Source organism: Amblyomma americanum, chromosome 8, assembly GCF_052857255.1.
Source record: "Amblyomma americanum isolate KBUSLIRL-KWMA chromosome 8, ASM5285725v1, whole genome shotgun sequence".
In the NCBI taxonomy this organism is placed as follows: Eukaryota; Metazoa; Arthropoda; class Arachnida; order Ixodida; family Ixodidae; genus Amblyomma; species Amblyomma americanum.
The window spans coordinates 123,680,880-123,702,864 of NC_135504.1; the positions used below are offsets into that span (position 1 = coordinate 123,680,880).

Genomic DNA, 21,985 nt, shown 5'->3' on the forward strand with positions numbered 1-21,985 from the left:
ATGTTATATGGAGGGTAGGAGAGGATGCTGTGTTTATATCTACATATTGGGTTCTGTGAGATAAGTAAGATTGTAATAGGGTTAGCGCTAGGCCCCGCATACCATACCTTTCCAATTTAAAAAGAAGAATATCATGATTTATGAGGTCAAAGGCCTTAGTAAAATCGATGTAAATACCCATGGTGAGCTTGTTTTCACTGAATGCCTTAATTATAATTTCTTTTTGAGTTAGAAGTGCTGTCTCTGTAGATCTTTTCTTCCTGAATCTATGTTGAAAATCTAGAAATAAGTGATTTTCGTCAAAATAAGAAGTCACTCTGTGATGTATTATTTTCTCGATGCCTTTGGAAAACACAGGCAGTATAGAAATCGGTCGGTAGTTTGTGAATAGGTTCTTATCACCTTTTTTAAAAATGGGTATCACTCGAGTAATTTGCATTCCTGTAGGGAAAACCCCAGTAGAGAGAATCAAATTATAAATATAGGTAATAATCGGGCACAGTATGTCATGTACATATTTTACGGGCAATATCTGGAAGCCATTGACGTCCAGCGTTTTACTATTCTTCAAGTTATTGATGGAAGAGAAAACCTCAGCTGTTTCAGTCGGGGCCAAGAACAGCGAACTTATCCTATCGTTTCCTCGCACGTACTGAGCGTAGTTTCTTATGGTACTCCCATCGAGTTCATTATCTTTCGTTTGCTGAATAAAAAAGTGATTGAAAGCATCTGCCAATGTAACACCGGAGAGCTCTTTTTCCCCATGCCTAAAGGTGCCAAGTGTAAGCGTAGGAGTACCGGGACGCACCAAAGAGTTCAACTTGCGCCAGGCTGCATCTGGCCGCAGTGTAGTTTCAGCATCGAACATATCTATTAGGTATGAATCCTTAGCTTTCCTCAGCGTAGACGTAAGTTTATTCCGGTAGCTCTTAAATTCTGCAAGTATATTTAGATCTTTAGTTTTTACAAATTTGGCATAAAACGCATTTTTATGCTTGACCATTCTCAGGTGTTCTCTCGTTACCCAAGGTTTTCGCGCTCTCTTTGGCTTTTTTACTTGTGTTACTGGAAAATGCTGGTGGTATATTTTCTTAAGTATACTTATAAAGATAAGGTACGCTGTTTTGCTCTCACGGCATTCATATACTGCATCCCATGTTTGTTTTTCAACATCCTGGCGGAATGATTCAAGACGCGAAGATTTAATAACTTGACGATATGTGGGCTTTGGTTCATTCCACTTGATGGGAAATTGCTTGTCTACGAATAAAAAGGTTCCCAGATGATCACTTATACCTGTACAAAGAGTGCCAGCAAATGTAGTGTCTGTGTTAACGTTGGTAATAAATACGTCTAGTAATGTAGAACTTTGTTCTGTGATACGCGTTGGGTTGGTGATTACATTAGATAGGCCATAAGTAGAAAGGGTAAGGCTCAAGTCTTTCTGGTAAGGAGTAGGTACAATCATGTTCACATTCATGTCTCCACCTAAGAAGATCTGTGCTTTTTGCTCCGTCACATATTCTAAAAGTTCTTCAAGGAAGGCCAAAAAACGGCTAAAGGTACCAGATGGCGGTCTGTAGACCACGCAAAACATATTGTCAAGGTGTCGTAAGGTAAGCACTTCAAAATCAGGAGTGACAGCACAGAATTTCTCTTCGGTATCACACAGCAGGTTATCTTTTACCAGGATAGAAACACCACCGCCTCTTTTGTCGTGACGATTTCGATAGAAGCATTGATAACCAGATGGGCAGAATATAGCCGTTTCGCGTTCATACCATGTTTCAGTGAGCATGAGCACAGTGAAAGACATTTCAAATACTTCTAGCAAAGCATGCATTTCTTTATCTTTGTTTCTTAAAGATCGGACGTTCTGATGAAAAAAAGATAGGGCAGGTTTTTTCTTTTGACCAATTTATGAATTTGCTGTGGTAGAAAATCCATGTTTAGAGCATACAAGCTGTACAGATAAGCTGGAACATTTTAAGCAATCCTAGAGAGCTGATCCTTGCTAGTGATAGGAATAACTGTTGATGTTTCAGTTTGGCGAACGTAATTTTTCCCTTCTTGACCCAGGCGTATTCCCATCCTCGTTCCTTTTTCGCGGCATTTACAGCACCGAAGAGGCGTTTCATTGCCGGACACAGGTGCTCATTGACAAAAATTTTATCATCTTGTTCAATCGCGAGGTCACGAGCCGTTAGCCTGTGCTTTCTTGCTTTTTCTAGGAAATAGTTACGCGGAGCTCTGTGAGTAAACTGCACAATTATGTTAGGGGAGGTAGAATTTCCGGCGGTCTGGACCCGATGGCAGACTTCAATGTCAGTGTCCTTCAGAGGCATCCCGATTACTTCACCCAACTGTTTTGTCAGTTCGTGCAGGTTTTCACCGTCTACCCGTGGCACTCCTTTAATTTCGACGTTCAGGCACCGCGAGTGTTGCTCGTTCTGCATAAGTCGGGATTCCTGCTCTTTTACATGCGCATAGAGAGCTTCGCGTTCTTCCTTCAACGTGCTTATACTTTCTTTCAGAGCCTCGTTCTCTGCTTCAACTTTTTTCACGGAAGCTTTCATTTCCTCATAGCACTGGTTTATGAAAGTCATGCTGGCGTTAATATCTCTGACATCCTTCCTGAGTTCTCGCTCGAAACTCTTGTTTCATCTCACGCTTAAGGTCCTCAAACAATTTCTGAAGTTCTTTGGCCATTTTTCAAAGTACTGAACTCGCGTATCAACAGTTTTGGCAGCAGCAGTGGCGGTAAGACAGTTACACTGACGTTAAAATGAGGGCGAAAAGTGCACCAACCTGAAAAAAGTGCGCAAAACTTGTAAGACGTGTCTGTCGCTCACCACTGCCACTGCCAAACTGTCGAGAGCGGGGGGCGTGACCGGTTACTGCTGACGGAGGGAATAGCACACGGCTGCTGGAAGGCGTTGACGGTGGCCGCTGTGTCCTGGATGTCGAAGAAAAGACGACGATTTAAACCAACTTGTTCAGCTCCGGTAGGGCCAGGGCCGAAGCGAGGCGACAGCCTCATCAAAACAGGAACGGACCTGGAAAAAGTGCGCAAAACTTGTAAGACGTGTCTGTCGCTCACCACTGCCACTGCCAAACTGTCGAGAGCGGGGGGCGTGGCCGGTTACTGCTGACGGAGGGAATAGCACACGGTTGCTGGAAGGCGTTGAAGGTGGCCGCTGTGTCCTGGAAAAAGTACGCAAAACTTGTAAGACGTGTCTGTCGCTCACCCTGTGTCCTCGTCGTTTGGGCGCTGTTCAATCCTGTCATGCAATACCAACATGTCCAAACTGCATCTTAGTGAAATACTGATACGGATTTAAAAGAAACTCGCGCATGGACTTGCACATTTTAGTGTCGACCACGCTTATTCGTCAGGTACGTTGAAAGGTTTTCGAAAAGGTTAGTTTTTATTTCCTAACTTTCGTGCTTGTTTTTCACTGCCAACGAATAACACTGAGTGAACATTTTTCATGAGCAAAGCGTTTTTTTTCTTCTTAACTGCGCGCCACCTTGGCCATATACCTGTCTCCGCTCTTCCACTCATATGCCTCAAAGAAAGCCTTGATTTCAGGAAAGATAAAAATTCGGTGTGTTAATTTTTTGTTTCTGCCAGGCTTCTACCTCTATATTAAATACTAGTGTAAAGTCCCGACTGACAGCGCAGCAGTCTTACAGAAGTTATTTCCACCTTTTATGACCTGCAGTCGCTAGGAAGCCTTTTCCACAATACTCGTTCGCAGCAGTTCTTTCCCACATCGCGCCATGAACTTCACTGGAGGCGATGTTGAGATCCGGAACAGTACTTGCTATTTCTGTAGGTATGAAACTGTTCGTACGTAATGATAACTCAGACATCCGGCGCACTGTGTTTGGCTAAGCTACGAGTAAAAATGCAAGGAGGTACTATGAGAGCTGCAGGTGGCACCCATGTATGCGAGTGCCGTTGTAAAATGGGTAGTCGATCTAGCTGACAGGTTCCTAGCTTGAGAAGCGCCATTTTAGAGGCTCATATAGCTGCAGACGTAATAAATATATCTGCTTTATATCCGCCAAACAATAACCTTGTTACTGCCACCTGAAGACGTCTTATACATCCTGGAAGTTACTTTTTTTGTAAGCTTAAAAAATAGCACAAGTTAGCTTGCATAAGCTCGCTGCTCGTTACTTTTTCTTTGCTTCTGCGGCAAGGCCAATGGTCGGCTGTATGATATATTGTGCTTACTTTGGAGTTAACGGTGCCTCAGCGCGGTGTGTGAGTGAACCACGGCGTCCACATGTGGTCAAGTAAATGTGTTATGTATCGGAAAAGGGATATATAGTTTTCGAGAATGTACCTTCTCAGCTCGTGATTCAGGCGGGGCCGGTGTATTATGGGCTCGAGACTAGCAGTAGTCATATACACTCAAATCACACAGAATGCATCATCGTTCATAGAGAAATATCTTCATAAAGAACACATGTATAATCTCCGGCATACCATTTATAACAAAGACAGGATTCGTACAAACTACGGAACACAAAAGTTTTATCAGATTCCCGACTTCTTTAATAAGCACGCAATGGTTATGAGTATCATTACTGCCAGTTTCTCAGCTCAAGCATTAAAAAAAATCATGAACACACATTTTCTGGGATCACAATTTTGACTATTTCCTTCTTTTTTCCGGCTTCTAAGTAGACACCTGATAGTTTTGTTATGAATGCGCTTATTGTTCCTGCTTGTTCATTTTCTCTGCATAGTACTACATGCCACTTATTTTAGCTATTTGTTTCCTCGCAATATGACTTAGTCCTGTACGCTACGTTGTCTTAATGTGCTCCTTCTATGGCGGTGATTACTGATCGAAAGTTTGTTCAACGATGTGACTGCAACTGCTGTTGAGTGATGTGTTGGGGAGGGGTAAGGGGGCCGACACTGAGTCAGGCATTAATTTGCCTTTATGTCGGCCTCCTAGGCATCTATTACTGCTGCCTGAATAAAATAACGGACTTTGCCTGATGCTCTGGCAAAACAGCGAAAGTAGCGGGACGCAGACAAACAATTCATCGACGATTACAATACTTCCCAATTTAAAATTGGAGCGCAGCTGTTAAAGCGCTTTGATTTTGCACGCGTTTTTTCGAAGCTAGAACTACGACACGGGGGGACCGTTGGGCTAAGCAACCTTCATAATTATAGGGCGCACCGCGTCTGTTCGTCAGTTCGCGCCAAAGCAGGCGCACACGCCCACATAGCGTCCACAGTGCAAACGCTCTCTCACCCTCCTGCCGAAGCTCGCGTCGCCATTGGCCAAGCGAGGAGTGAACTTTCTAGATGTTTCGAGTTTCTCTCCGACCGAGCTCCGCAGTTTCGTCGGGCCGCCGGCGGGTGTGGCCGGCGGCGGCCGGTGTCTCTAAACTAGGCTCTTTGCCGCACCCTGCGGGTGTCCATGAAGGCCCTTACTTCTATTACTCAACTGTCATCCAAGGATAACCTTCGCCGCGCCCCATATTCTTCGGTCTTACAGCAGCTCCTCTCCTGCGCCCCTGCACGGCAGCGGTTTACCCAGCAGACTTTCATCACCACCCTCGAACGGATTGCCATCTGGCGGTGTTAGCGTGTGTCTGCTGCTCGAATATCTCGCTATGGACTCTGGACGAACGGTGACCTTTTGGCACGCACCTCGTCTGCATGCTTCTTCTTCCTGCCTTGTTGCCAATTCTCTCCTCCCGGGCTTCCTAATGCCCATTCCTTCGCGCGCCACCGGCCCGACTTTCGTGCCCGCTCATCTCGCGGATTTTGCACGCATTCCACATTGGTAGCTACTTTTTTATTCAAGTCTGCCATCTCTTCTACTTTCGTCCGCTCCTCTAGGGTTTTTGAGCGTGTGCGGTGCGCTTTTCGGCGCATTCTCCGTGGGTTCTCGTCTTGGCGTGTGTGCCATGGGGCTGGCCGCAGTCGTCGGCGTACACAGGGCTGGTGGACGCGCGCTTCGCTATCTAAGGGCGGTAGTCTGCGTTGACGCGTTCACGCGTGGGCAGCCCCGGACTCCACCGCGTCTGCCACCACCGCTTCACCCCATCGGGCGCCTCGCTGTCCGTGCACCCCCCCCCCCCCCCCCCAACCACTTTTTTCGCCGTCGTGCGTTTTCGCTCGCGTACTTGTCTGCCCGGGACCGACCTCACTTAATTTTTTCGTGCGCTTCACGACCTCAGCCGCTCCGCGGCTCTCTCCTAGCTCGTTTTTTATTCGACCCACTACTCCGCGCGCAATTTATTGCCCGCTATCCGCTTCGGCGGCATCCCAATGCGAAGGGAGCCCTTATATTCGTGTCGGCGGAATTGCTCGCCTCTTCTTCTCGGTTCATCTGACCACTGCGTGCTCAGCAGCCACTCATCACCATCTCATCTACTCTTATCACCTCTATCTCACTCCCATTCCCCACCACGGCGCAGCGACCATTTCCTCGCCAAAGAGAGAGAGATTACTGCCGCGCCGCCACTTTTCCTCAATCGACATCAAGAATCGCGAATGAACGAGCGCCGCCCCGCGCGAGCGAAGTGGGCAGGGCATCACACAACACGCACAAGGCTACGCGCTCTCCGTGGGTAAACATGGGTGGGTCCTTCTGCGGCGCGTGATGACGTCTTCCTTTGCGCCGCTGCGGCTTGCGGTGCACTACGACGAGTACGACTCTGGCGCCATCCAAGAGCGAGCGGCGGTACTCTATGCGCCCGCGCGGCACGCACTTTTTGTGTTTTTGTTGGGTGCCCGGTTACGCCGACGGCGAGGCAAGCGGTTGAAAACACGATCGGACGTTTAAGAGCGGCACTCTAAGAGGCTGATCTATCGCTATATCACTTCTTCGATACCATTTCGCATTTGGCTCGTGTTTGGTCAAGAGGATGAACAATTTGCCTTAAATTCGTCGAAAGGAATTCTATTATATCCCTGCCGACGGCGACACCCCTTCTCACTTGGGCCTTCTTTCTTGTAATACAATTATGGCTGCCCCCCTCCCCCACCTTTATTCTACAGCAGATCATATTTCGCCCTCCATTCATCGACAGATATTCTCTTTTCGTCCTTATATCGCCTTCATTCAGCCCTGTTCTTTTCGCGTTCATCAACTCCGATTTTGTTCTCCTTTGGTACGTGCTCATCGCCCTAGTTAGGTGCTCGTACCAGCAGGGCATAAAATGTGGTTATCGATATCCAAGTGTTTTTAATTTTAAAGGTACATGTTCGCGTAGACTTCTCGAAATTAAACAGGCCTGCCATAACCTCAGCGAACTGTTAATATTTGAGAAAAAATGGTAAATGTTGGCAGTAGGTTGTGGCCACTTTTCAGGACGCCGAAAAAAAGAAAAACTGCGAAAGCTTACCGAAGGTTATGGTATTTATAGAAATTCCAAGCCGATAGGTCTTGCCACAGTGGAAGAATAGTGTGAAGAAATTGCCAGCCTTCAGGAACGACGTCCTGTTTAAGGTCACCAGTAAAAGGGCGCCTCTGCTGTAAAATACATTGTCATAGCTGTGAAAACTGTAGCATTAACTCAAAGCCGTAATTCCTGAATTTTGCACCACGAAGTAGAGGGGTGATTGAAAGTTTAAGGGACGCAGGCTCTCAGGAAAAAGTCTACTCTAGCTCTTTCTCCCGAATAGGGTGCGTCTTATTGTCACCAGCGGATACTCCGTGCACGTCCCATCACACCTCGAGAGATTTCAGGCGACTTTTTGTGCTCGTGAGTGCACTGACATGATTTTTTTTTCCGCACGCCTGCCTCCCGTAAACTTTTGATCACAATAGCCCATATGTAGCAAATAATACAAGTGCAAAAACAGACAAAATGATATAGTAGTACTTGTTACAGAGCTGTAGCATTAAGACCGCAATGATTAACATGCTACAAAATTATTACACCGTTCTGTTAATTGTCAAAAGAAGAAACACTCGCTCATCTTTCATACTATATGCAAACTCAGGCAGGTACACCGATTTACGCATTACAGCACTAACTTATTTCCGTCTAAGCATATTCTGCAAGTACTTGTCTGGTGCTTTTCACCTAGGATGTCAGCCTAAAGCAAGCGTAAAACAATCTATGGGCTCCAAAAAAAGGATTCGCAGCATTTTTGCTCAAAGCTGCTGAAGGCCATGGGAGCCAGCACGTCATTCTCATCAATTAGACCTCAAAATTGTCGTCCTCTGCATGTCTATGGCTGCTTCAAAGCTCTTCATATTACACGGCTATCATCTCCAGGTTAATGCGCTAGTGAAGCTTTTTCCTCCTTGCGCCATCAGGAATTTCAGCGGAAACTTCGGAATGACAGAAAAAAGCTGCGAAGTTTCTCAGACAGAAGCTCGAAGCCAATCGATCATCGCGAAAAGATTGGTCAAGTATGTTATCGAGGAAACTGTTGGGAATAAAAATGCTACACTGGAGGGAAAAAAGCTTAATAATCAGGAACATACTCCAACGCAAAATATTATTGAAATAAAAGTAATAATTGGTTTGAGGGGAAAGGAAATGGCGCAGTATCTGTCTCATATATCGTTGGACACCTGAACCACGCCGTAAGGGAAGGAATAAATGAGGGAGTGAAAGAAGAAAGAGGTGCCGTAGTGGAGGGCTCCGGAATAATTTCGACCGCCTGGGGATCTTTAACGTGCACTTTAATCGCACAAAGGCCTTTCATCACTTCAACAATTGAGACGATTGACACATGTGGCTCCTAGGGTACGTGACTATGAGCATCTAAACAAAACTAAGGCGCCCGTGTGCTGCGGGGTGTCAGTGCACGTTAAAGATCTCCAGGTGGTCTAAATTATTCCGGAGCCCTCCACTATGGCACCTCTTTCTTCTTTTCTTCTTTCGCTCCCTCCGTTATACCTTCCCTTATGGCGCGGTTTAGGTGTCCAACGATAAATGAGAAAGATACTGCGTCATTTCTTCTCCCGAAAAATCAATTATTATTATTATTATTATTATTATTATTATTATTAGTATTAGTATTAATATTATTATTATTAATATTATTATTATTATTATATTATTATTATTATTATTATTATTATTATTATTATTATTATTATTATTATTATTATTATTATTATTATTATTATTATTATTATTATTATTATTATTATTATTATCAGGGTCTCAAAATGACGACGCTGCAGAAGACCAATCATGAATGTAGGTCTCCGTGCGCCGTGCAAACGCAGCTGCATTTCTATACGCTATTTTTGACCATTGTGCAGCCACCCGTCTTAGGTTTGATATGAATCACGACCAACTGGCGTAGATTCCTGCTTTGATTACACATAACAAAGAGCATGTATGCGCATACCACTTCAATGAGCTGCGCATTTACGTCCACGGGTGGCACTGTGTGGACGATCGCAAACCCATCGAAATCACTCCGGCTCCAGCTATCATTCTCCAGTCCTGTGTCAAGGTAAGTGTGCAGGCTGTCCCGGAATACCATCAATGGTGCGGCGCTCCTAGAAGAAAAGAAAAGAAATACTACAGTCGACATATTTTCGGTCAGGCGACGAGGGGCGTAGCTGTTATACGGGATGACCAGTTAATAGTTTCTATCCATTAAGTAAACAAATACATTTCCTAAGCAACGAAACATTGATGCTACAGATACAATTCTTGTTAACTCTTGCTAAGCTCTGCCGAGTGCTGTGTGTGTCTTCGAGCTTCTGATATGTGTGTCCTTACAACGGCATACGCCTCCAGTTTAATGAAGCAGTTCCCTAATTCTTCGTAATTTTTCATCGGCGCATATGCACATATGACCAAGAATATTTCCACTAATTTACTGATCATCACAAAGTTTAAGCTACTACTTAGCGCCCTGTATTTGTGTGTCTCATAAAACCTTCCGTTGTTAACTGTCTCTACTAAGAGACCCATTGCTTCCTTTGCTGCTCCAGTTACATTAGACCAATAAGCAAAGAAATTTCGTGGTTGCTTGAACACAAAAAATCGTGGGCACTTAAGTGTGCTTACGAGCGTGAATGCGAAAGCATGAAACTTTCTAGAACGCGTTTTTTTACACGGCGTCTGTAGGCATTGCATTTTTTCTGTTGCTTTAATTTTGTATTTTTTGTTTGTTTATCGGTTTTGTCTTTGGGTTTTTACAGTTTTTCCTTAATTTTTATCTTTAATTTTTAGTTTCTTGTCTTTATTTGCTTTTACCTTTTGTTCACTTTGTTTTTTTTTGTAACTTTATTTTCATTGTTTTTTACTAATTATCAATCAATGGCAATTTAACTAATTACTAATCACCCATTACTAAGTAATATACGGGTTATAGCATGTGTGCCACTGATGACGTCATAGCGTGACAGATTTCGCGAACGGACGGACGGACAACGATGAGCCATTAAAGGCTTTCGCCTTAGTATTTTCTTTATTACTTTTGAGCGAAGAACGTGGCTCCTCTTACCTCATGCGTGTATAAACAGCTCCCCACATGCCGATATACCAGGTGGCGTGTGAGAAACGCCCACGCGCTTCCGCAAAATTGTCTCTGATGCCTTCTTCAAGCTCCAGTGCTGCCTGGTAGTCCACGCTCGAGAGATTTTTAAATTCTGAAACGAATAAAACGTTTAAAAAAAACTAGTTTTCATTTTTTTCGATATTCCGTCGGCGCTCCTTATGTCACAAAAGCAAAGTTGCGTTGGAAGCAAAAGTACACGCAGTTTTTTGGCCAGAAGGTTAAAGTTCGGAAATGCAGAGAAATGGCTGAAATTCTTAATAATGTATTTTCATTACTCTGCATTACGTTGAATAAAGCCAAAGAATGGCTACAAACGTGGCTTTATTCAACGCGTGGGCCGCCGTCAAGCTCAGAGGACAGGGGGACCAGCCAACAATGAAACAACGAAACACGCGCACGTTGTGCTTCCATATGTGAGGGGAACCAGCGAGGCATTCGCACGCGTTCTCGGAAAACATGGAATCCACGTGGCTCACAAATCTGTTTCGACAATAAGCCGTTTCTTACCACGACCGAAAGACCGCGTCACCAGAGGAAAACAACCGGGTGTCGTCTACAAAAACCCATGCTTAAAGTGTCCGGCTTCATACATCGGCGACAAAAGAGACCTCCACCAAAGAATAAGGCAACACAAAAATGACATCCGCCTAAAGAATTCAGAAACCAACCCCCTCGGCGAACACTGCGAGCGCGCCGACCACCGGATAGCCTTCGAGGTGGTGAGCGTCTTGGCCGTGGAACTCAAAGCTGAACAGCTTTGAACAGCAGGCGACATGTGGAGTCATGGCACATCCGGCTCACAAAGGAGGCGATGAATAGGACTCCAGAAACGCTCCCTTCCGCGTACGTTAGTGGACTGCGCCACGTGCTAACAAAGGGAGAGCGAAGGCGGCAACCCGCTGCTGCTGCTGCTGGCACACTTTAGTCACCCCTGAAGAAGGGGCCGAGCTGGTCCCGAAACGTTGGGTAAAGTTAAAATATTGATTGGCGTCAGTTTTCTCTCAACTATCTCAAGAAACCAACCAGACGGACTTCCATCGAGGATGTTTTCGTTCAAACTTGTATATATGCCTGCAGTGCTTAACGACATCACTTGGCTTGAAATGGCTGCAAGGCCTCAATACTTTGCTTGAAAACATGTTCGAGTTACTAAACGTCTTTATACTTTAGCGACATTGTAAGAGTAAGGTTGGCCGCTAAATAAGGGGGCCATAAATGCGATCAGCCCTGACTTCAACCACAACGAGTTAACAGGTGCGCATTGGAATTAGGGGAAAACAAAATGTCCTACATAAAACGGCCAGATATATGAAAACTGCGAAAATTGGCCCTGACTGGTATGCTTGTCGCAATGGGAGATATTGATAAATATGCGTATAGTCACAGTTTAGGATAAGTAGATGCGTCACAGCTAATGGTTTGACAGTGATTATGGCATGCACTGTTGTAAGCAATTTTTAGAAAAATATGTTCAAAGCCGGTTTCCTGGTTTACTGAGTACAATTAGGACGTTAGCGCTCGGAGATAAGAAAAAGATTAACGTCTTCGCCTATTCAAGATCGAAGCATAAGGCTATCCAGTTCTGACGACTTAAGTTTTTTCGTTACTCCTGATTGCTTCAGGATGATGGCTAAAGGAAATCAGTGCGACCAAGAATTGGCATAGGTTAACGTCTTTTATTTCCAATAGCCTTACAAAAATTTCATTAGACAGTCTATAGGCTGCCCATAGACTTCTGTCTGTAAAGTCCATAGACTGTCTATAGACAAATTCTAGAGAATACTCTATAGGCAATACAAATCCCATAGACAATCTACAGACGATTTGTGGCCATACACTTTTAGTAGACTTTTGTCTACACACAGTCTATAGACTATGAAAAGAGAAAGAGAAGTGTCTATAGAAAGGCAATAGAGCTGATATGATGTCTAGAGACTGTCTATAGACCATTTTTATAAGGATAATCAACGTCCAAGGCCGGAAGCCTTCTGCACAATGTTACCTGCAACGTTTTTTTCAAAGGCGAACTCGCGCCCCTGGTTCGTTCCAAGACTGAACATACGGATGAACACGTAGTCTGTGCACTGGATGTCTTTGCTCCACAGGGAGTCCCGCAAGTACTCGAATACGCAGACAAGTGTGTAGTTGCCTGCATGGTAAAGAAAGAATAATCGCGCGATAAGATATGCGCTTAAGAAAAAACGACCAAGATATAAAATCAGCGAAGTGCACAGAAAAAGGAACAAATATCAATACTAGGTAAAGCAGTTTTCAGCAGCGTTCACACTCTGGTGAGGCGAAGCGCAAAAGGCGCCCGTGTGATGTGCGATGTCAGTGCGCGTTGAAGATCGCCAGATGGTCGAAATTATTCCGGAGGCCTCCACTACGGCACCTCTTTCTTCCTTTCTTCTTTCACTCCCTCCTTTATTCCTTCTTTTCCGGCGTGGTTCAGGTGTCCGCCGATATGTGAGACAGATACTGTGCCATTTCCTTTCCCCCAAAACCAATTCAATTCAATTCAATCATCCTTACACTGTGCCTAGCGCAGCTGTAATAGGGAGATGATTCTAATAACGACACTTGCTCGTGAAGGACGGTGATGATGATGAAAAGAAGGTATTTGATAAGTTATTTTAATAAATTTACGTCTGCATAAGGTTTCGCTGCAGGTGAGGTCAGTTACGAAAGAGCTGGATGTTCTACAGAGGCAAAAGTACTGAATAAACGTAAACATGCCACGGGTTAGCCATATATGTACTGTCAGCGTCAAATAAAATGCAAAGAAACAGAAGCGGGAAAAAAACTAATATTTGGTTGAGATGAAATACAATTCCATTCAGCACAATAAAACTTGGTCTTTACGCAACCATACAGATAAACAAGCAAGCTAGTAGTTGTCCTCCCATTGCTATGACTAACTTTCTTTCTTTTCTGTTAATTTGCTGTTTACGATGGAATGGTCTTGTTGGCGTTTGATTTGACTCTTATTGTAGATTTTAAGAACTCGGAAGTTAGATTAAAATCATTTACGCTACCGTAATGCATCATTGGAAATAGAAGACTGGACTAGTGCCCCCAGTCCAAGAAGGAACCTTCTGCGGCGAATACGTTCTAGAATTTTTGTCAATAATATAGAAATGCTGCACTAGACCAAGACGTTGGCATTGGTGTGAAGTACGTGCCACAAAAAATAATGGAAGATTAACCAATAAATTACTAAGAATAAAATTGGTCGCTGACAGTTGTTAGAAACCGCTGTTCGAGTATGAGCCCATTCACATCATAGAATCAAAAATGCTGAAATGTAAGAAATAGCAAACACAATAGCCGTAAACAAATAAATATTTAAAACAATTTTAATGAGCATATGAAAAATTTGACATGCTTTAATTGCTCCACCCTGTTCAATAGAAGTGTGGGAGCAATGTGAAGAACACAAGGCATTACTATGCGAGCCAGAAATGCAACCAGATGTGCTCAGCAACACAAGGTTGTGGCCTATAAACCTTGTTGCGCCCAGGAACCCTTTTTTTCTGCGTAGAAGACTGTACGCTATTGGAATGGGTGCTTTCTTTGAAAGAATGGCCTAAGAAACCAAAGCAGTTACTTCATACCTGTTGTTTCTGAACTAGTCAAGAACTTAAAAATATATTATGATAGTTTGAAACGATATCTACTTTGCGCTATCTGAATCAATAAACGAGTTTACCATGGCGTTTGATGCGGCACCGCAAAATTTCGAATATTCATACAGACATGCAGTAAACGTGTAGAAAAAAACTATGCTGATGAAGAGTAAGAAATAAATTATGGCAGTGGGGCGACAGCCACAAAATAAAGAGTCTGTAGCCTCGCCGAGCGTTGCTAAAATCTTGGAAAGAAAAAAACTACATACACTGGATGAAAGGAACAAATCTAAGTTACTACATCAGAAGTGAAACAGGCTTTCAGAGAAGTCCACCAGGAATTGTTAGAAATAGTTTATGGGATGCAAAGCTGGCCTTTGAGGCAGAGTATGCTATTGCGGGAGAACATGAGAAGACATGTGAATCCCGTTAGCTAGTGTGCTGTTCATTAAAAAACCTTTAACTACTACGGTTACGAGCCTGGTTGCAATTAGATATTTGTAGCTGGCGGTTAGTAACAACCGTATCAATTTGAGTAGAGCATGTTGTCTGATTAGATGGTGTAATGCTTCAGACATGGTAAATACTCCACAAAAAAAGACAAAAGAAGATATAAACTAGTTTCGTATCCTGTGTTGTGTGTGTTCTTTTAGCACCATGTACGCACTAACCTATGTAAGACAAAACGAAGTATAATCCCAGATAAAGCATAAGTAAATTTCGAGATATCCCTTGGTCGATGTATTTCGTGATTTAAAAAAATTGAGAGTGGCGGGCTGCTATCTCCAAAAGTGGCTGGTTAATTGCGTTCCTCTTGACTCAGGAAGGAGGCGTGCGTCAGATGAGAATGCGCTGAATATTCTGCAAGCATAAATTGCATACCCTCGTGCCTTTTCCTGAACAAAACTCCGGAATTTTATCAACTTTATATGTTCGCATAATTCAATTCTCTAATGGCTGAGCGCGACTTCCTTTGTTTATGCCGGTATCGGAACCCTGTTAAGAACAGAACGACCACTTGAAAACATATGAACAACAACTTTAAAACATATGAACAGTTTTGTCCACCCACCGTCGGTGCCAATTCAATAACTTTCTCGTGAGTGTACAAAAGTTCTATTAGCGCTTAGAAAGTTATCTTACGCACGGCTTGGTTTCTGGCCTGGTATAACTGAAAAATTAGATGAAATGCATGACAAGGATTATTTATAGGGCAGCGTAAAGACCAAAACTCTCCAATTAAAGAAACCCCCATATCCTCGGTATGCTTCAGTGCCTGTGGTCGCCAAGCTTAAGTATTAAAAAAAAACAAAATAAAACAAGCGTTGCGTAGTTGAGACGTGAGGCAAAGTATCACGTCGAAAGCTCTCGTATTGCGGCGTAAGAGTCCTGTCGGTTTTTGGAGTTAATGATCCACGTTATAAAGCCTTCTTTCTTTTAACCATAATTATCCATATTTTCACACCACGCGCGATGGAAACATTTCTGCTGTTTTGGCTTGTGAAATTAACGTTTGCAAAATTCGTTGCAATTTTGAACCTACTCTAACCATCAAATTTCTGCACTGTCAAAACGTTTACGAAATGCGTGTGTAATAGAAGGAAATGGCAAACGTCCTTATCCGAATAAACAAACTGCATCTGATCCCAATTTATTAAGAATTGGCGTCCAGATGCTATCGTATTTTCTTGTTTAAAAATGTGGTGAAGAATATTCCAAGCTTTTTCATTCGGTATTTACTATAACTCCCAAACGTGAGATAATATTGCCATATAGCATCTTTACAGCTGCAAATAAGAAGAAAGTGAGTGTAGAATTGGGCCTTGAAATTACTAAGTAAACAGTAAGACAGCTACGTGCATTCTTCCAATAATTCTCTCTGGGTCTACGGTTAGAGAAAATCTGCCGCGGACCAAGTAAATACCGAACAAAAACGCTTTCTAAAGGATCGCAGCCAGAATTTATTGACTGCAGATTATAGTCTCTAGCTTTAGTTTCACGGCACATGCTTGTGCCATAGAGCCAAAGTCATAACATTTCATTACGCATGCGTCAGCGGGTGCCTGTCCTTATGATTCAGTGAGCAGTTAGCAAGGCAGCCGCATCTAGAAAAAAATATTTTACTAATGATAAACATCATATTAATTAACAATATTTATTCAATACTGAATGCTTTTCCTACTGCACTTGCTTACTTTACTGCCAAACTCACCGTGAGGCTGCGGCTTCTTGTCGGTCTTATCTGTAACAAACATGCTGATTAGAATGCGCGCTTACCCTGCTTAGAACCTGTGTGCCTCGTATTACCCAGAATGCATCTGTCGGGCTCCATCGGCGTAAGCTCGCGCTTTGTTTTCGATTTTTAGGTGAAAAAAAGTAAAAAAACGGACGAGGGACAAGATGAGGAATTCACACCACAACGACGGGACTATCTGGATAGTCCAGATAGATTTACACCAAAACGACTTGATAGTCCAGTCGTTGTGGCGTGAATTCCTCCTCATGTACCTCGTCTGTTTTTTACAAAAAAACTGTCAAGAACAGAGGAGGGACAAGACGAGGAATTCACACCACAATGACGGGACTATCTGGATAGTTCAGATAGATTCACGCCACAACGACTGGACTATCAAGTCGTTGTGGTGTGAATCTATCTGAACTATCCAGATAGTCCCGTCGTTGTGGTGTGAATTCCTCCTCTTGTCCCTCGTCTGTTTTTGACTGTTTTTTTCCGCCTATGTACCAACTCGCCCAGATTTCAACTCTTTTGCAAATCGTTTTCGATATTCTGACAACATTTTTTCACGAATTAAAAAAACTCGAGTTGCGGAACTTGCAGCGTAACATCTGAAAACTTCGGACGAATTGTCGCTCTTGACTCATACCTTACAAAAATGGTTTATATGCTATCTATAGATTTCTTATAGACTGTATTGGCCTTCTGTAGATATCTTTTTGTCTAATCATAGTCTCTAGGCAGTCTATAGACAAAATTGTGCTAAACGTGTATGACCATAAATCTATAGATTGTGTATAGATTCTCTAAAGGCTTTGTATCGCCTGTAGACTGGTCCGTGGGATCTGTCTGTAGAATGTATATATAGACTTTATAGACAAAAGTCTATGGACAGTCCATAAACTGTCTAAGGGAATTTTTGTTAGGGATTGATCAACCGGATGGCCTCTGCATGCCTAGTATAAGGCTTCGAGACGCTGCATTCGGCCAATGCAAAAGAAAGACGCTAACGCTGAGCTACCTACGCAACAACGCAGAGGGAACTATGCCGCTGCACTTCCCAGGGGAATGTTTTTGCACAGAGTGCTCTCTTTTCGCTGGTGCCATAAAAGTCACGGAATGATACCGAGCAGCTGTTCGTGCTCGTAGTCTATGTGAGAGCATTCTAATGTTTTTTTAGTGCGCTAGCACTCATAGTGGCCATTACCCGCATTTCGCCGTTGTGTGTTTGTGTGAAGCCTGTTTTGAGGCAGGCTGATCATCTCCCCATCGTGTATTGAGGCATACCTGGGCGGTAACCGTACCCAAGCAACCCAAGTCCCACCGATGACAGCACCTGCCATAGAAGGGCAGTGGCGCATCGCTTGACAGCTGCACCACTGCGCCAGGAGTGGTAGGAAGACTCCCAGGGATCTATGGATGTAGAGAATTACCAATTCTATGTACATGGTCATTAACGTATTTTTTCTAGTTTTTTTTCTGTTTTCCTCTTTTTCTTCCCCTTTTCCCCTCTTTTTTGAGGTAGATATGTTGTACCCAAGTTTGTTGTACGCGAAAATACTGCTGTCAATGTATGCCTGGAGCACTGGGTGCTACTGCAAACTGTCTCGGGCAGCATTTTGCCCAATGTCCGCTCTTTTCATTGTAATGTTTGTTAGAAAATAAACTTTCAATTTCAATTTAAATCTCTATCCGAACAGCTGACATTTGTGAATGCTGGATCTGAACACCGTAACCGAATTGAAAACCAAACTCCTAACGCGTCTCTTTTGCAAATGGCCTAACTAGGCAAATCGACCATTTTTTTTCCATAGGAGCCAACCAAAAAGCTATGAATATGTTTGCGAACCTGCCAAGTAAAGGAGAAAACGACATCGCTCACGAGCAACGACTCTGCATTCATCCATTACGGCACCTCTTCTTCCTTTCTTCTTTCGCTCCCTCCTTTATCCCTACCCTTACGGCGCGGTTCAGGTGTCCAACGATATGAGACAGATAATGCGCCATTTCCTTTCCCCCAGAACCAATTATTATTATTATTATTATTATTATTATTATTATTATTATTATTATTATTATTATTATTATTATTATTATTATTATTATTATTATTATTATTATTATTATTATTATTATTATTATTCGCTGTGCTGCCATGTGCGCGTGGATTTTCTGAAAACCACCCATTTAAGTACTCGTGGCCCGGACGGGACGTTGGCCAAGTAAGTCGCGCTCCTCCGAATGACGTCTATTTATGGGTCAGGCTGCGATAGTTTAATATTATCGTAGCTTCGGTCTGATTTTTCCTTGCTACACTGACGAAACGAATATCTTCTCATGTGCAAAGTTGTTGGACATTATTTTTAAATATTGGGAAACTGTAAAGTACTGGTATAGAAATATATAAAGTAATGGCCCATTCTTCCGGTAAGTAGCAAAATTTCTATTTTATAGCGTTTACATAGCTCGCATCGATCAGTTACGACTGCCAGAAAAAAACAAATGTCGAATGCTATTGAGGGGAGTAAAAACTTTAATTTCAAAAGAATGCAAGCGTGTCGACGGAGAGATCTACGGATATATCGATTGTTACAGTAAAATCTTACAATATATGAAAAAATTGCACTCATATATTCTTCCAAATTCAAAAATGCGTTTGTCCAGCATTGTTCGGTATGAAAATGACAAATATTCTACAAGGCCAGCTGCGGATCTCTAATTCCACACAAGTACCTTGCTGTTACGTTTAAAAATTGTCCTCAGAGCATAGTTAAACCGAGAAGCACAAAACTCGAGCAACAATTTTTCAGGCGTTCGTTGTAAGCGGTATTACTGAGCGAAAAAGTGATCTTCAATACTGAAAACGTTTATTTTTAAATTATTACCGTCGACGCTGCAGAAAAAGCTTGTTTGTTTCTATAGCATTTTTGTCGCGCAGTTCTAGATTGACACAAGAACAGAGGCCACAAGAAGGCCATGGTCGCCTATATGCGCTTACCACAATTCTTCCCAGGGCGTCCTGTTGTAGGGAAGCGACAAAGCAACATTCAACTTGGGATTACTCTGGGAAAAAAAACAAAAATTTAAACAGGCCTGTAAGAAAACGCGCAAATCACGAACATAGGCAGTTCTTTTCGTTACTACTTCCTTGAACAAGCATTTTCTCGTGCCGCCATGCTGTGTTCATATTTTTGTTCCGGGGAACAAAGTGCTTCACACTGCCACCAGGATATTGCCGGCCGCTTGCCGTTGCCCTTTGCCAAATCCCTAATGTCACGGAGAACACATGGGGCATGGCTAAATGGAGTAGTTACGATAGAGGCATTTGACCTCCAGTGGGCGTAGTTATGTTTATGATAATGAACGTCATGGAGCATAGCGTCTTAGGCGCAGTCAGTGGAGTGGCGTGCCCGACTTCCAGTAGGTGGTGAATTTTGAAGCGAAAGCTTCACTACGCTAGGTGAGCCACGCTTCGCGCGGCACTAAACATTTGACCTTCACCGAGTTAGAGGTCATGCACGGCTATAAGTCGCACCACAGCTAAGCCCTCCAGGCTAACCTTGTGGGCCATATTGGTGTCACACAACAGGGCCACGACCATTGACCTTTGACGTTTGGGTGACCTTTCAGTCTTGTGTTAGCGAAATGGTTTGGTTTATGGAATTTTAACGTTCCAAAGCGACTCAGGCTGTGAGAGACGCCGTAGTGAAGGGGGGATCATGTGATTAGTCATGCCATGTCATGATTAGTCATGTGATTAGTCAGGGTCATGTGATCAATTAATGTACATATCTACAAAAATTTTCACTATGAACACCAAATCGCGAAGGTGAGTAGCTTAACATAATACAGAGGCTACCAGAAATCATGTCTTTAAAACACCGCTGAAAAATTTTTTTTATTTATTTATTTACAAATACTGCAGGCCCTATTCGGGCCCAAGCAGGAGTGGGTACATACAACAACGTAAATTACCATTGCCAATTAGCAATTAAGAACACAATAAACATGTACATACATCATTGTAACACTATACGTAACAGAAATAAACATGAACGTACAACAGTGCAATACGTAAACAAAATAACAATGAAAAAGCGTGACGCAAAAGAAACTGCTCTCATTGCGGCAATTTTAGAGGTAAAAGAAAAGGTTATTTGAAAGCTGAACGAACGATTCTATTGAATTAGCGTAAACTACTTCTTCGGGTAATTTATTCCATAGTGAAATTGCATGGGGAAAAAGAGAATATTGATGGATGTTAAGGTTACTTAATGGTTGCTTAATTGTTTTGTTGTGGTTTGTACGAGCAGAGCGCATGGGGGGCTCGGGTAAATAACATTCACGCGCTATTTTGTAGTGACCATGGTACAGCTGATATAAAAATTTGATGCGAGATACAATTCTGCGATGAACTAGTTTTTTCAATTTCGCCCTGTCGCGAAGAACGGACACGCTTGAAAAACGCGAGTATGTGTAGTATATAAACCGCAAAGCTAAATTTTGCACTCTTTCTATTTTCTTGATTAAATATTTTTGATGAGGGCTCCAGATTAAATCCGCATATTCTAATTTTGGTCTGACAAGAGCTTTGTATGCTGTGAACTTAACGATTGATGAAGTACGGCGCAATTTCCGTTTCAAAAATGCCAGCTTTTTTAGAGCGTTGCTGCAAACGTTTTCTATATGGGGTTCCCAACTTAAATTGCTTGTGAGTGTAACACCTAAATACTTCACTCGCTGGGTTTTATGAATATAAGAATTATTAATAATATAAGCAAAATCTAAGGGTTCTTTCTTGTTGGTAAATGTAATAGCTGCCGTCTTCAAAGTGTTTAGCTTCAGTCCCCATGTTTCACACCATACGCTAATTGAGTGCAACGCGTCATTAAGTCTTACTTGGTCGGAGTGATGATTTACATTAGTATAAATAACACAATCGTCCGCAAACAACCGGATCTTCACAGGCGATTGAACAGACAAATAGATGTCATTGATATAAACTAAGAACAACAAGGGACCGAGGACTGACCCCTGTGGCACCCCTGAGTGCACTTTCAGTGTACTAGAAACGCAGTCTTTAACAGCAACGTATTGTTTTCTTGAGGACAAATAAGATTCTATCCAACGGATGATATTGCGTTCAATGCCCATTGAGAGCAGTTTAGTTACTAAATCGGCATGCGGAACTACATCGAACGCTTTGGAAAAGTCCACAAACACTGCATCGATTTGACCCCTCTTATTCAGGTCATTCATAAAATCATCCGTTATCTCAGCTAACTGTGTTATTGTGGATAAACCAGCCCTAAATCCATGTTGATTTGCATGAAGTAAATGGTTATTCTCTAAATGTGTTATAATCGCTTTAAATAAAATATGTTCTAGCAGTTTACAAGTTGTGGATGTTAAGGAAACTGGTCTGTAATTATTTAGTTCTAGAGGGGATCCAGATTTGTGAATCGGAACTATCCTTGCAAGGCGCCAGTCATCTGGTATCACACAGGATTCTAACGATGTTTTATATATTACATATAAGTACTCTGCTACCCAGATTGCGTATCTGTTAAGGAAAACATTAGATATTTTGTCCGGACCTGATGA

At 42.8% G+C, this 21,985-nt stretch overlaps 1 protein-coding gene across 1 annotated transcript in view; it reads right to left on the bottom strand.

Annotated features, from left to right (window-relative positions):
- Positions 1–16,400, bottom strand: part of LOC144102720 (uncharacterized) — a 30,365-nt gene extending 13,965 nt beyond the window's left edge. Inside the window, exons 1-5 of the mRNA XM_077635908.1 lie at positions 16,358–16,400; positions 12,522–12,668; positions 10,466–10,610; positions 9,356–9,509; positions 7,387–7,514 (exon numbers count right to left, since the gene is read on the bottom strand). Coding sequence (XP_077492034.1) covers positions 7,387–7,514; positions 9,356–9,509; positions 10,466–10,610; positions 12,522–12,668; positions 16,358–16,400 — 617 coding nt within the window. The remainder of the gene's footprint in view (positions 1–7,386; positions 7,515–9,355; positions 9,510–10,465; positions 10,611–12,521; positions 12,669–16,357) is intronic.
- Between the last annotated feature and the right edge of the window lie 5,585 nt (positions 16,401–21,985).